This window comes from Peromyscus leucopus, chromosome 1, assembly GCF_004664715.2.
Source record: "Peromyscus leucopus breed LL Stock chromosome 1, UCI_PerLeu_2.1, whole genome shotgun sequence".
Classification (NCBI taxonomy): domain Eukaryota; kingdom Metazoa; phylum Chordata; class Mammalia; order Rodentia; family Cricetidae; genus Peromyscus; species Peromyscus leucopus.
The window spans coordinates 78,975,905-78,990,604 of NC_051063.1; the positions used below are offsets into that span (position 1 = coordinate 78,975,905).

At 52.8% G+C, this 14,700-nt stretch overlaps 1 protein-coding gene across 1 annotated transcript in view; it reads left to right on the forward strand.

Annotated features, from left to right (window-relative positions):
- Positions 1-14,700, forward strand: part of LOC114692232 (germ cell-specific gene 1-like protein) — an 80,067-nt gene that overhangs the window by 54,092 nt on the left and 11,275 nt on the right. Inside the window, exon 4 of the mRNA XM_028867910.2 lies at positions 11,173-11,243. Coding sequence (XP_028723743.2) covers positions 11,173-11,243 — 71 coding nt within the window. The remainder of the gene's footprint in view (positions 1-11,172; positions 11,244-14,700) is intronic.

Sequence of the window (14,700 nt, forward strand, 5' to 3'; positions counted from 1 at the left end):
CAAATGGGTAGATGAGTTGGATGGATAGATCTATGGAAGGAGTAATAATACATGGCATGATAGGTAGGCATGTGGGTGGAGGATGGATGTCAGGATTTTAAAAGCTGGAGACCCCGGTATGCTGGAGTCCTCTTAACTGTTCTTCTGAAGGCCCTCAGAGCATCAGCTGGGGGAACCGTGGTATTTTGGGTGTCCTCTATCCAGCCTCAGTTCAGTGGTTCTGAGTCCACCTTCTTCTTTCCTCTTCTGTCCTAGCTCCATCCAAAGTCACTCCTGTGGGCTGGCTACTATCTAATGCCGCCTCGCCTACCTTTAGCTGCCGGAATCTCCTCTGGGCCATGAAAGGCCCTGCCCTCACTGCCGCCTCCTGCATGCCCAGGAAGCAGGCCCCACCCTCATGGCCAGTGCTGCCCTCCTCTGTGCACCTCCTAGGCTGGCAGTGACTGATAACAGCAGAGGCAAAGGCAGAGATACTCTGCCTCCCGTCCTGGCCACGCCAGCCCACCCTGCCTGAGCGCCTCTGCTGTGGGAGTCTAAGAAGGACAGATCTGGGCCTGGGGTCTCCACTCTCAGTGCTTTCCCTGGGTGCTTCTGTTTCCCCCCCAGTGCTGGGGGTGGAATCCAAGGTCTCATGCATGCTAACATCACCCCCCCCACTGAGCTTCACCACCGCCCACACCACCTTCCCCTGAGTGGAGGCCTAGACAGAGCCAGCCAGCAATGGCTGCCTCATGCAACTGTGCCAGGTCCTGTGTCTAGGCATCTAACAGCATGCTTGTGACCTTCCAGTGAGCATCGTTTGCTTCATTTGATAGACGAGACTCAGAGATGTAAAGACACTTATTTAAAACCACACAGTGATGGAGGAAATGGGCCCAGGTCTGTGCAGCTCAAAGTTTAAACCTTTTCAGGCTGGCCACGTCCCCGAGGATCAGGCCGCTCAGTGGGAAGGAACAGACTTAACAGCAAACCCAGGCACCTGCTTGTGTCCACACAGGTGTTCTCCAACCATGGGCGTGTCTGCCCAGTGCTCACAGACGTGTGTGTCTGGGGGTGGGAGTGGGGCTCTTGCTGCAGGTAGGTGGGACTCTTTGTGACTCAGGAGTCAGCCTTCCCAAGGGCATGGTGCCTGCTAGAGTGTCCAGGAGGCTGTCAGCAGTGGTGGACAAAGGCCTGCCCTCCCCCAGGAGGAACTGCACCTGGCTTGCTCTCAGTGGAAGGCGAGCCCTGAGTGGGAGCCCGCCCATGAGCACACCTTTCCTGATCTCTCCCTTCTTGTCCCCTTTCTCTTCTCCTTGTGTTTCTTGCAACCACCTTCTAGGTGAGCCCGGTACCCGGTCCTTGAGTGCAGGGGAAGGGGGAGGAAAGGATGAGGTAAAAAGCAGTACTTTCAATGGGTGGAGCTGGGTCTCCCCAGGGGAATGCCCTCTGGGTATGCAGAGGACCAGAGGGGGAAAGGCTGGGCAATGAGGTTCTTTCAGGCAGAACATGTATACCACGTGGAGTGGAGGGCAGGCCCCTCTCTGATTATTCCAGACCTTTCCTCTGCCTCATCCTTTCTCCCATGGGCGCTCTGAGACTTCCTTATCCCAGAGCTTTGTACTCTGGTGCTCCATTTGGGGTGCACATCAGCTCACCCCTCTTTCTGGTCACTTCTCTGCATGTGTGCCCCACATACCTATGCTGGGGCTAGTATCACCTGGTGCCACTCACAGTACCTGAACCCCCAGGATTGTTCCAGAAACCTAGTAGGAACTCATGGGGTGCTTTCCTGGTGATCCGGTGATCTTTGAGAAGCCTGGTTGCTGCCTCCCTCCCTTTTGCCTGGCATTTAGCTCCAGCCTCGTTGTCTGCAGACGCAGTGTCCTGGGAGGGAGGCCGTTCATTCCCAGCACGGTCAGGAGCTTGTCCCGGCCCAGGCATCAGTAGCCAGGACTGGAAGGGGGCAACACTCAGTGCTTCGAGCTGTGGTGAAGGGCTTAAAGCCCCCGGTGCCCCATTAACACCGAGACTGCTTGCTACACTTCGATAGGATCCACCTGGGGCTTGCACCCTGCATGGCTGAGGGAGCAGCTCAGACCATGTGCACCTCACCCAGGCAGCGGCTTCTCATCAAGCCACAGTTCCCGCAGCCCCGGATTGCTCAGGCCCACGATGAGTGTAGCATATGTGCAGAATATCACTTTGCACATTCATAACTTAACATTATGCAGAGGTTCATCAAATTTGATTTCCCTTCCCTCCGAGGAGAGTGTTTCAGCTCTGCTGCTCTGTTCTATTTTCTTCTTCTTCTTTTTTTTTTTTTCCTGCTCTTTGCCTACAAGCAGCTCAGAGCACATGGCTTTGTTGCTTGGCTTTCGCAGGGCAGGGCGGCTGAGAGCGGGACTGGAAGCCCCCGGCAGTGAGACACTCAGGAGGAAGACTGATGGGAAGCAGAGGGTGTCATGGGCAGATTTGTTTCTTTACTTCTGTGTGACCTGGCTCTAGGCACCAAACACTCTGGGCTTGTGTCTTCTGCACACGAAGGAAGAATCTAGAGCGCTTGGCATCTGGGAATGATGATGTTTTGTTCCCCTGTCATATCCTGGGTTCAGGGCCTGGCATGCAAAGGCTGGTGTGTGTGTGTGTGTGTGTGTGTGTGTGTGTGTGTGTGTGTGTATCCCTGTCTCTTCTCCTAATGGCCTTGTTGGGCCTCTGAGTGCAGCAACCCCCTGTGATGGGGGCAGGAAAGTGCTGCTTCAGATGGATCACTGATGATTTTGTCACAGCTCAACCTGACCCATACACCCTAAACACCCCAAATGTGACTCCATTGATTCCCACTGCATCTCTAGGAGGTGTGGGTAAAAATGTCATCCCATTCTACAGATGCCAAGTTGAGGCACAGAGACATTCAGTGATTTGTCCAAGGCCATGCAGCTGGCTAGTGCCATCCCAGGCCACATAGTCACCATGGCATTTAATCTCGGGCCTGATGATGAATGTGTGGCAGGTACAGAGCGGAGAGGGGTGGTGAGGGGTCTCCATTGGAGGAGCCAGTGTGGGAGGCAGGCAGGTGCATGCAGGTTGGGAAGTGTGAGCATCTGGTAGGACGGCAGTCATAGCACGGTGCTGGCTCCTGGTACCCCGATTGCATCTTTAGGAGAGGAGCCTGTGTCCCACTCCATCTATCCTCCTGAGGTCTGGGGAGAAGCTGCTGCCCTGGGCACATGGGCGTGGGCTGTCCCTTCCTACTTTGCCCCCAGTGCCACCCAGGTCCTTTTGGAGTGTTCTTTCCTTCAAAAGTGTGAGGGGCTGTTAGGTAGGTTCTGAATGGCTGGGGGGCTTTGAAACATTGTGGTGTGTGTGTGTGTGTGTGTGTGTATACATGTTAACACATATCATTCTCACAGGATGGGGTTGGTATGCCAGCAGAGGGGCTGATCCAGCCCCCTGGTAGCTGGGAGTGGTGCATCCCAGGCCTGGGAAGCCTCTGGAATTCAGCAGTCCCACCAGCAGGCTGTCTGCTGTCCCCAAGGAGGAAGTCTTAATTGGCCTCCTGGGGAGTGGGTGGGAGCTGCTGGAGGTGGGCAAATATTTGCAGATCAGGGTTCTCTTGAATACTTAAATGCTCCGATTTAGTTTAACAGCATGTGAGAGAAAATAAGACCCGTTGGGTTTGGACCCTGGAGAGAAGTCAGCCATGTTGAACAAGCACCCTGCCTCCCTGTGGGTGTAGTAGCCTGTGGGGAGCAAGAGACCCAGAGCTCCCACTCGAGGTGGCCTCCTGCCCCCTGCTCCCCTCCCTCCTGATGACTCACAGCGCAGCACGTGCTCACTGCCTGTGCATCAGCCTTTCCCTCTGAAGGAAGCTGGCTCTTGCTTCCCAGCCTGTCCCAGCACCTGGAGCCACAAGGGCTCTGCAACGCAAGTCTTGTTAATTAGAAGCAGGTCAGCTGGGGTTTCCTACAGCAAACGCCCTTCTAGCTCTGTGCCTGCGTTGAGTCCTGAGTCCTTGTGGAATCAGACTTTGAATTGAGTCTACAAGCTGGGCCGGGTGGCACAGATTGTAAACTCAGATACTCCTGAGGGTAAATATGGCAAGTTCAAAGCCTTCCTGGGCTACAGAGTAAGTTCAAGTGCAACTTAGTGAGACTCTGTCTAAAAAGAAGAATAAATAAATTTTAAAAAGAGAGAGCTGGGTGTGATGGCAGATGCCTTAGTCTAGTCCCAGCATTTGGGAAGCAGAGGCAGGCAGAACTCTATAAGTTCAAGGCCAGTCTAGTCTGCATAGTGAGACCCTGTCTCAAAATATGTATTTTTTCATACTTCACATATATATGTATACATGTGTACATATGTATACATACACGTGTACACACACACACACACACACACACACACACACACATATTATATGAAAATAAATGGAATGACCCTGCATTTCCCAGTCACAAGTTCCCCCACCAAGTTGCTTCACATTTGGTGCGTCCCGCTGTCCGGCTGGAAAGTGGATGTGTCCTACCTCCCAGCCTGGTCACTGGGTGACAGGAGCTGCAGATTGAACAGGAGTATCTTCTCTGGCTCACTGCTCACTTCTGAGACCCCCCTCTGTGCAGGGGGAATAATGCTCCCTCCTGTGGAAGAGGCATGTGATATCCCGCAAGCTGAGTGTTTTCTCTTCCTGTAACCAACCAACCATCCCAGCAGAAGAGTGGGAACTCCGAAGAGAGACGCTGTGTCTCTCCTTTCACTGAGACAAGGGGCCCTAAGGAATTGGAATTTCCTGGGCATCTCATGCTGAAGCCTGGTGCAGCCAGGGAGCAGCTGGTCTTCTAGGAGAGATTTCACAGGGTGCTGAGGACTTATCAAGCACCTCGTGACCAGACCAGACCAGACCAGAGCACAGGCAATGATGGGTCAGTGATGGGTGGACAGACCACACCTTGACCAGGACTGCTTAGTTATGCATACTTCTCATCTTCTGTTTAAGCCAAACCTCATGCCAGGGCCTCAAAGATGGACATTTTTAGGGTGTGTGTGTGGGTCACTGGTTTTCTGTGTTAGCTCCTCTTCCCAATGTGGCCACACTGAGTAAGTCTCCTTTCTCTGTGTGTCACGTGGAGCAGAAACAGTTACAAAGCCCTTTCCCTGAAGCCAGCTCTCACGGAGTTCCCCACATAGTCACAAAGCAAGTTGCCCTGCACAGCAGAGATCGGCTGGACACTGTCATTCCTGGGGGGTGCAGGGTACCTCTGCCTGCCCAGTGACCACACATCTCAGCGGTCCCAGAGGGTGTGCTGAGTCCGCCCCCACCACCACAGTCCCCTCTTCTGCCTGCTCCCGGGACGCATGGAAGGCTTCTCTCCCGTTCTCACTTCCCACTCACGACACTACCCACACCCATCTGCCTCCCAGGCCCTCCTCGACCCACTAAGGCGCTCTCGGCAGCCAGTGCACACACTCTAGCATGGTTGTCCAGTCCTGGCTTCAGAGATCTGCTGCCCTGGTTCTGTAGCCCTTCCTTCAGCCAACCCCCCTCCACAGTCCCCTCCGACTCTTCCTAATGTTTTTTGGGGGAGTGATTTCTACCCTTTCCATTTGCAAGGTATTTGTGTCTTTGAAACGCAGCAGTGTGGCAAAGCTGACCACGCACAAAGGTCAGACCAGAGCATGGACACTGGGTATTGTCTTCTTGTTTCCCAGCCTTCTCCCCCCTTTACCAGGCCAGGCTCAGCCCCCCTCTTCTCTCCTCAGTGACACATGGCCGAGGACACCCCCACATCTCAGGAACCTACTCCTTGTTCCGCTGTACTTCCTACTCCGGCTTCTTGAAGTTCCCTCCATCAGCATGGCCAAACTCACCGTACTTCCTCTCCAAACCCAGTCCAGTCTGCTCTTTCTGTCCTGGTTGCACGTTTCTTTCCGTAGGTGTCTCAGCTGGTGAAAGCCTGGAATAGTCAAGTTCTATTTTTTTTTTTAAGTTATTTTGAAACAGAGTTTTTCTGAGTAGCCCTGGCTGTCCTGGAACTCACTCTGTAGACCAGGCTCACCTCCAACTCACAGAGATCTACCTGCCTCTGCCTCCCGAGTGCTGGGGTTAAAGGTGTGCGCCACCACCGCCTGGCTGGAATGGTCAAGTTCTGATGAGACCCTGGTCCTACAGCTCTTCTTCACCCCAAGACAGTGAATTCTCCCCACACTAGGTCTCTTAGTCACTGCTCTTTCTGTTGCTGTGGAGAGACACCATGACCAAGACGATGCTTATAAAAGAAAGCGTTTCACTGGGGCTTGCTTACAGTCTCAGGCTTAGTCCATTACTGTCATGGCCGGGAGCACGGGAGGAGCATGGCACTAGAGCAGTGACCCAGAGCCACATCCTGAGCCACAGGCAGCAGACAGAGAGAGGCACTGCGCCTGGTGTCAGCCTTTTGAAACCTCCGATCCCACCCCCAGTGACAACTTCCTCCAACAAGGACACATCTTCTTATCCTTCGGCTCCTTCTCAAACAGCTCCATTGCCTGTGACTAAACCACCAGAGCCTCCTTTAACTACATGTCCCTTCTGCAGCTTCAGGGACCCACAGAAACACATGGGAAGAGACAGACCCAGCAAACCATAAGTTTTAAATACCCCCTGCCAGTATCCCACTTTGCAGCCTGGAAGTCTCTATATAGACCAGGCTAGCTTGGACACACAGAGATCCACCTGCCTCTACCTCCTGAGTGCTGGAATTAAAGACCCGGACCAAGTTTTAAGTAGCTTTTCTTTATGTCTTACTTCTTCTTGTTCTAAGCATTTTTTATTTTAGCTAGGCACAAACTTATAATCCCAACACTCGGGGCAGGAAGATTATGAGTTCAAGGCTAGCCTGGGCTATGTAGTGAGATTATGTCTTGAAATAATAAAAGTTTTTACTGTTTTATTACCAGATCTTATTGTTAATCTCTCACGGTGCCTGATTGATGAATTAACTTTTTCCATGGGTGTGTGCAGAGGGAAAACAGTCTATTGTATAGGATTTGGCACAGCCCTGGGCTTCAGGACCCAGTGGGGTCTCAGGGTGCCTTGGTAGATGAGTCGGGAATAGCTGTAGGTTACTCCTCCCACCTCCACCCTTGGTCACTCAGGCAAAGTAGAGTCACCTCACACTCCCCTGGGTGAATCCAGAAACCCCCTCACCTGTTCCTGGCCAGTTTTTGACTCTGGAATCCATTCTCCCAGCAGCCATTGCTCTGCAGCACTCTGATGTGATCAGGATAACGGACTCACTTTTCCATCCGGAGCACTAGTGAGACTTCCGGGGTCCCCCAGGACACCATTGGAATGTCCCATGTGTTCTGCCTGACTCTTCTCCTCCTCCAGTGTCTCTGTCCTGCTTGCACTCTGGGCATTCAAGCAGGAGCACATGATCATACCACAGGCACCCTGGCTTGATGACTGCCCGCTGTGCCCCTTCCCCATGGGGCACGCCTCAGGGTGGTGGAAGAGTCTTCTGCTACAAATCAGGAGGTTATCACACTGTCCTTGGGGCCTTGTGATGGGAGGAAGCCTGGGAGACTTCAACAGTGGGGTGGAGGGTTGGTGTTCCCACGGGACTAATGCTGGAGACTTCGTGTATTTCCAGGGAGTGATTTCTACTCTTGCCATTCACAAGGTGTCTGCAGGGCTCTTGGCAGAAATGGAGACAAATTTAACCACCCCTAAAGACCAGGCCAGATCGTGAACACTGTGGGGAACTGCTCTTTCCTGTTATATTCCAAATGATGCTATCATGCAAAAGAAAAGGGGACGGGGTGTAGAAAATAACATCTTTTCAAAACCCATCGATTTTCCCCTTTCTTGCAACTGCCCTTTTGGTGGAATGTTACGGAATCTTAATTTACTATCTATGGGTCATTTATTTCTTTTATTCCTTTTAATTCTATCCTTCATTCCTTTCTAAATTGATCATTAAAAATCAATGTGTTCTTTGTCCTCTGAGGCTGTCTCCCGGATCTGTGACTTCTGAGTCTCGGCTCTGTCTTCCCATCTATCTTTGAGGAGGCTTTGAAGGGACTTCCCAGGGACTCCTTGCAGGGCACTGCTCCAGGCTGGGTCCTCTGAAGTTGCTATTCCTGGGAGGAGTGTGACCCCAGGATTTAGGGATGATGCCCAGGAGACATGCAACACCCTCGAACCACTCCAAGGATGACGTCATTGACACTGCTGATCCACAACAGCATTGGAAGGGAAGATAGAACACAGGGTAGTCCTTAGGGTGGGAAACAATGGAGGAAGGGTGTGAGGAACATTCGGAAGCAACAGCTGGAAGAAATGACCACTTCCTGAACCACTGAGCTTCTTCTAGGACCAACCAGCTGGGGAGAGAAAGTATTGGGGAGAATCCTGCACCACACCGCAACGTCCCTCCTGCAGGTCCTACACTATGGGAAAGCTGGGAGACCCAGGCTCAGCAGATGTTCTGAGACCCAACTGGCATCTGTGACCCACAGTATGGGCTGCCATGGAGCCCGTGAGAAAAGCATAATCTAGCCCTACACCCAAGACCGGCCTCTCAGAATCTGCATAATCATGTCTTCAGTTGACATCTGTGCCCTTTAAATTTGGGAAACATGGGGCTGCGAAACAGAGCAGATAGCCACTCTCAGGATCCCAGAAGGTGATGTGGCCAGCAAGGGCCAGCAGACAGGCGGGGGCTACTCAAAGTGTAGCCTGTAGACCAGTGCTGTCTGCCAACACCTTCAGAGTGACCACACAGAAATGGCGGCCAGTGCAGGCTCTTCCAGCTGACGTAGCTGGGAAGTTCAAACCCATCTGGTGTGCATGGGCAGGGCTGACTCCGTAGAAGTTCCTGGCGTACTGAGAACAGGGAGGAAAGAAGCCTTTCTCACAGAAAGGTCAGGACGCATGGAGGGTCAGATGGAGGCAGTGGCTGGAAACAGCTGGTCTAGGGTCAGGGAAGGGATGCTGGCTTTGAGGGTGGCGCTGATGGGACACTGTGCAATAGAGAACACGAGGGAGTTCTCATGTTCAAGCTGATGATGGGTCCCCACCCATCTAGCCACACGAGGAGACTCAGCCCACAGAGGTCCCCTGTGCTCCAGGCTCTTCTTCCCCTCAGGGAGCCAAACGTGGGTATTCAGGGCACCTCTGTGGGGCCACCCTCACTTCCTGGGTGCTGCTCTCAGCTTCGGCTCTGACTGCCCTTGGGCCCAGGTAGAGCAACTCAGTGGCTTCTGGGTCAGGAGACTGTGCTGCAACCGCTGACCCTGGACCAGAGCCTTGACAATTCAAAGTCTTCTGCTTCCTTCAAAACATGGCTGTCAGGTCAGGCAAGGCGGAGCAGGCCTGGCATCCCAGCACACAGGAGGAGCAAGGCAGGACCTGAAGTTCAACACACAGGCTACATAATGAGACCTTGTCTCACAACAAAGCAAACAAACAAACCCTAGAGTCTTGAGGCAACCAAGAGAGCTGACTGGGATGGAAGGGGAGTGCACGGACCGATGTGGCAAAGGAGTACCTCTCTGTTCCTGGAGCTTCACAGTGACACTGAGCTTGCTGCCGCCGATGGGACTATGGCAATTATGAGGGCAAGCCGTGATGGCAGTTCTGCACCGATTGATGAATTTGTCCAGTGGCGGGCCAGAGCCCTAAGCAACAGGTAGTATACGCCTGCTCACCGGATGAGGGATCAGAGACGAACCAGAACAGGGTGGAGCCACAACTCAGGAGAACCTGAGGCCCAGGAGGGTGCATGCGTCACATCCAAGGTGTCCGGTCCCACCTGCCACCCATCAGAGTGCAGGTTCCACCAAGGCCCTGTCAGTTCTTCAAAGCGCCGTCTGGGTCTCTTGAGGTAGCTCCCGCCATCCTTTAAAAGGTGAACACGACATAATGTATTTCCCAGGACATTTCTACCCACATCAAAGATGGGTCACCTCATGACATTTACAGCTGTTTTCAAACAAGAGCTTGATGTCCCTTTGCGGGGGGCAGAAGTGGGGAGCGTGTTGTGGCCAGAGGCAGCCAGGGTTGGAAGCTACTGTGTGTGGACAACGGAGGCTTGGAGGCTGAGGTGACACTTGACCTGACAACCTGGGAGCCAAGGCCTAGCCTGCTGGGCCTCAGCGCCATGGTTTTGCTTTTTCCCTCTCTTAACCTTCGTTGAGACGGTGTCTTGCTTTCGAACTCATGATCTCTCTGCCTCAACCTCCCGTGTGGCCATTCTATAAAGAGCTGGTTTCCTCTCACAGAGTCAGTTCTGGAAGATTCTCCAGTGAAGTCCCATATCTGCAGGCTTTGCAGGGCTGTGGCAGAGCTTGTGCCTTAAAGGGGAGGGTTAAGCCCTGAAGTGGGTCTGGATGAGGGCTTGACCACCCTTCTGCTGTCTTCTGGAGCTGAGTGTCTACTTCCAGCAGGAAAGCACAGGGGCCAAGAGAGGCTCTGGACATCTGGAGACCTGGGACACTGGGGTGGGGGGAACTGTGGAGCTCAGTTCATCGGTGACAAGGCAGTGTGACCCTGTGTGTGTGACCTCATTTTCCTTATGTGTTTGGTGGGTGCAGGGGCAGTCATTGCTGTATTAGTGATAGCAGCCTCCCACATGTGGTCCCCACTATGCTCATAATAGCAACCATGAATGTGCCTCTGTAGTTGTTTCAAGAACTAAAGCCCAGGACCTGGCACTGTAGGAGAAAGGAAGGAGTGAGAGAGGAAACACAGAGAGAGTGTGAGGCTAGCCCACATGGAGTTTTAAATTCCTAGTGGGTAACTTCCAGCAATAGCCAAGGTGAGACCCCCTGAGCTCAGCCAGGGGCTGACACAACCAGCCTACTGTCAGGACTTGATTTTATTTACATATGTGTGTGGTGTACCCTCTTCCTCCCTCATTCCTTCCCTCCCCATTCCCTCTCCCGTGTGTGTGTGTGTGTGTGTGTGTGTGTGTGTGTGTGTGTGTGTGTGGGCGCGCGCGCGCGCGCGCGCTTGCCCTGGCCGCATAGATGTTCGCCAATTGCTTTGTGTCTCAGTTGGGAAAGTGGCACCCATCATCTCAGGGCCTGGGTAAAGGTTTGTGGGCACAGGGGGAAAGCTGTGTTGAAAGTGGGTGTGTGCTCCTCAGGCCCTGGATGCCTGCAGCTCTGCCTGCCCTCTCATTGCAGCTTTGAGATTTTCTTGTTTCTTTCCAGGATTGAGAAGGGGGATGTGAGCGAAGAGGAAGACTTCCGTCTCGCCTGCCGCCATGAGAGATACCCCACCCGTAAGTGCTTGCTGGGCTGACAGGGAGCTGGGACCCCTGCACAGGCATCCTCCCCTAGACACACACCACAGACTAAGCTGAGGCTGACAGCTCCAGGCCTGGCCTGACTTCACCAATAGCCTTTGAGATTAGCCCTAGGCTGGATCTACGGAGGTAAGGAGAGGGTGGATTTGCTTGGGGGCTTCGAGTGCATTCATTTCATCTGCCTCACTCTGATGGACATATTAGGAAGAATTCAGGGAAGCCATGAGAACAAGTGTCAGCTCCAGCCATCAAAGGGAGGCAGAGCTGAGGGCCTTTCTCACATCAGAAAAGAAGGAGCTGCTGAAGATTGCAGGTGAGGCGGTTACATCTCAGTGAGCTACTTTTCTCTGCCTGTTCCATCTCCACACGGGTGTTTTTCAGGCCTCATCCCATGACCCTGCTGACCCCTAACTCCCACTGGCAGGAAGATTAACAGATGAGCAAATAAAACCTCAGAGAGGTACAGTAACTTGCCCCAGGTCACACAGCCTTGCTAGTCAGCATATACCCCCTAGATCTTTTAAGATGCTCGGGAGGCTTCCATCTCTACCTGAGTCACTATGCTTGAAGGCCAGGAATGCTGGGAGCTGAGTCTGAAGCCTGAGTCCTCGACCCTCAGTACTTTCCTCATTCACATCATCTGTCTCTATGTATATATGTACCTGCCTGTCTATCTATCTATCTATCTATCTATCTATCTATCTATCTATCTATCTATCTATAATCTATCTACCTACCTACCTATCCATCCATCCATCCATCCATCCATCCATCCATCCATCCATCCATCCATCCATAGGGTCACAAGTTGGAATGGGGGTGGGACTCAAGGAAGAGGCAACTCATTGGTTCTAGCAGAGGACATCAAGACAGTGACACAGGCCTGGTCGTACCTCGTCTGTGACAAGAGCTCTACATGTCATTGGAGGGGACTTCCAGAGTGTGGAACCATGAACTAGCTAGCTGCACTTGGCAGGTGTGCCCCATGATCACACACGTGATCGAGCGAGGGCAGGGAGGGAGGAGCCTCGGGGTTGCCCAGAACTTCTGTAGGAGCCTTCAAAGGTGTGTGTGGCTGCCAATGGAAGAGTTTGGTTGGAAGACTTGAGGCTTTGCAGGTGTTGAGTCTGGGGGCTGTAGGATGGGCATCCCTGAGGTGGAGGCTGGATGGAAGGAGATCACAGACCCCAGCAGGGAGGTGAACTGGACAGCTAGCACTGAGAGACTGCGAGATCATTTGTGGAGAAGGGTCGGTGCAGGGAGCTGTGCCCCAGGGCTCCGAGGCGTGAGTGGGGAAGGCTTTCTCCATCCTGGTTTCACAGAGCCTCAGTGCCCAAGCATCTCTGTCTGGGTGTCCTCCATCAGGGCCGTTAGTAGAGATGGCTGTGCTCCTGGGGTTCCTGGGGACCACCAAGTACAGAGGATGGGTACCCATGGCAAAGCAAGGAAGGAATCAGTTTACCTGAAGAGGCTGTTTCTATGATGCATGAAAGGCATTCACTTGTTCCTTTACACATTCATTCATTTACTCTTATTTGTTTATTTATTTATTTATTTATTTATTTATTATTTTTTGTTTTTTTGAGGCAGGGTTTCTCTGTGTAGCTTTGAGCCTTTCCTGGAACTCACTTGGTAGCCCAGGCTGGCCTTGAACTCACAAAGATCTGCCTGGCTCTGCCTCCCGAGTGCTGGGATTAAAGGTGTGTGCCACACAACCCCCAGCTACTCTCTTATTTATTCATTCACTCATTCATATACTACTCATGGGCTTCTGTGGGCTCCAGAAATGGAGACAAGCAAGGCCAACTGTGGGACCTTAAGTTTTGTTTTGGTTGGTTTTTTTGGAGACAGGATTTCTCTGGATCTCACTCTGTAGCCCAGGCTGGCCTCGAACTCAGAAATCCGCCTGGCTCTGGCTCTGCCTCCTGAGTGCTGGGATTAAAGGAGTGCGCTACCACTGCTGCCCAGCCTCATTAACAAGTTTTCACACCTGTAGGACAGCAAGACCCATGCTGTGACGGCATAGTGTGGCAAGAGTGGGGTCCCTGCTGATGTCACCCGTGACATCAGAGTATGGCATCTTATCTAGGGTACAGCACAGGGGCTAGAGAGGATGATCTCTCTCACTCACTGAGTCAGTTCAACCTCATGGCACACAGGATAAGGAATCCTAGGGAGGCCAAAAATAGCTCTAGCCAGGCATGGTGGAACATTCCTGTCATCCCAGTCTTCATAGGCCAAGGCAGAAAGGTCTTAAGTTCAAAGCCAGCCTAGACGGCATAGTGAGACCCTGTCTCAGCAAACCAAAGACTGGGCTTATCCAACATCATCATATCAGGCAGTATCAGAGGACATGCAGGCTCAGTAGTGTGGAGGAGCTGTCTGTGTGGACCCGTCTCCCCAGGCTGGGTCCTGAGGATGGGGGCCCAGCAAGAGTAGAGTGCTAACAGGCTAGAGAAGCAGCCAGTCCCCAGAACCCGGCCTCTTAGCGACTGTGGGGTTGCTGCCCAGAAAATATTTTGGAACCGCCTGGGCGAGTTTTGCAATATTTCCTTCTGAAGCAGCTGCTCAGATCCTGCCGGGGACAGCTTGCCGGCAGGAGGCATGGGGGAGGAGGGTGTCAGGGAGCCACATTATTAACCACTTGCTGTGTGCGCTCTGCAAAGCTCCTGCCTGCTAGCTCTTCGAGGGTTGATCCAGAGGACGTGAGAAGGGAGAATTGCCAGGCAACTTTGCTGAGCAGAGACCTCACTCCATCCGGTTTGTGATGAACCCCAGCCTGGCATGGTTACTGTGGGCTCCAGCTCCTACCCCAGGGCCCCCACCTCATCACCTTCCTCTCTGCCTCCCCCCTTGCCGCTTGAGGCAGCAGCTACACATGCTAAACCCGGTCCCTTCTTGAGGCCTTGGTAATTGATACCTGTGCTCTCCCTCTAAAGCTCTGTGTGGCTCACTTTGCCTCGTGGTCTGTGGACTAGTTTCCCAGGTGCTCTCCCATCCCACGCTCTTTTCTTCCCAGCACTTGTCCTTCTCTGACTTAACATTTTATTATGCACGTGGCTCCCATTTCTTGCATCTCTCCGAGAAACACCTTGTCTGTGTCTAGAGCCCAAGTACCCAGATCGGTGAGTAGCATACAGTCGGTGCTCACTCGCTGCCTCTGCACCTCTGCCTGTCTCCCACCACTTCCTCCCAGAGCAGCTAATCTAACATGAAGAGTTATATAAACTTTCTTTCCATTCTCCTAACTACTGCCAAAGTTGCTGCTTTTTCCTCGGTCCTTCCATGATACAGATTCTGCCACCTTTCTTTTTTTTCCGCTCCTGGGGAGAGGCTGCCTTTGAAACCTGCCTTTGGGGCTTGGCAGTACCACCAGCTAGCTCAGGAGCACATCAGGTGTGACATTGGATGGAAGCGATGCTGCCATCGGATC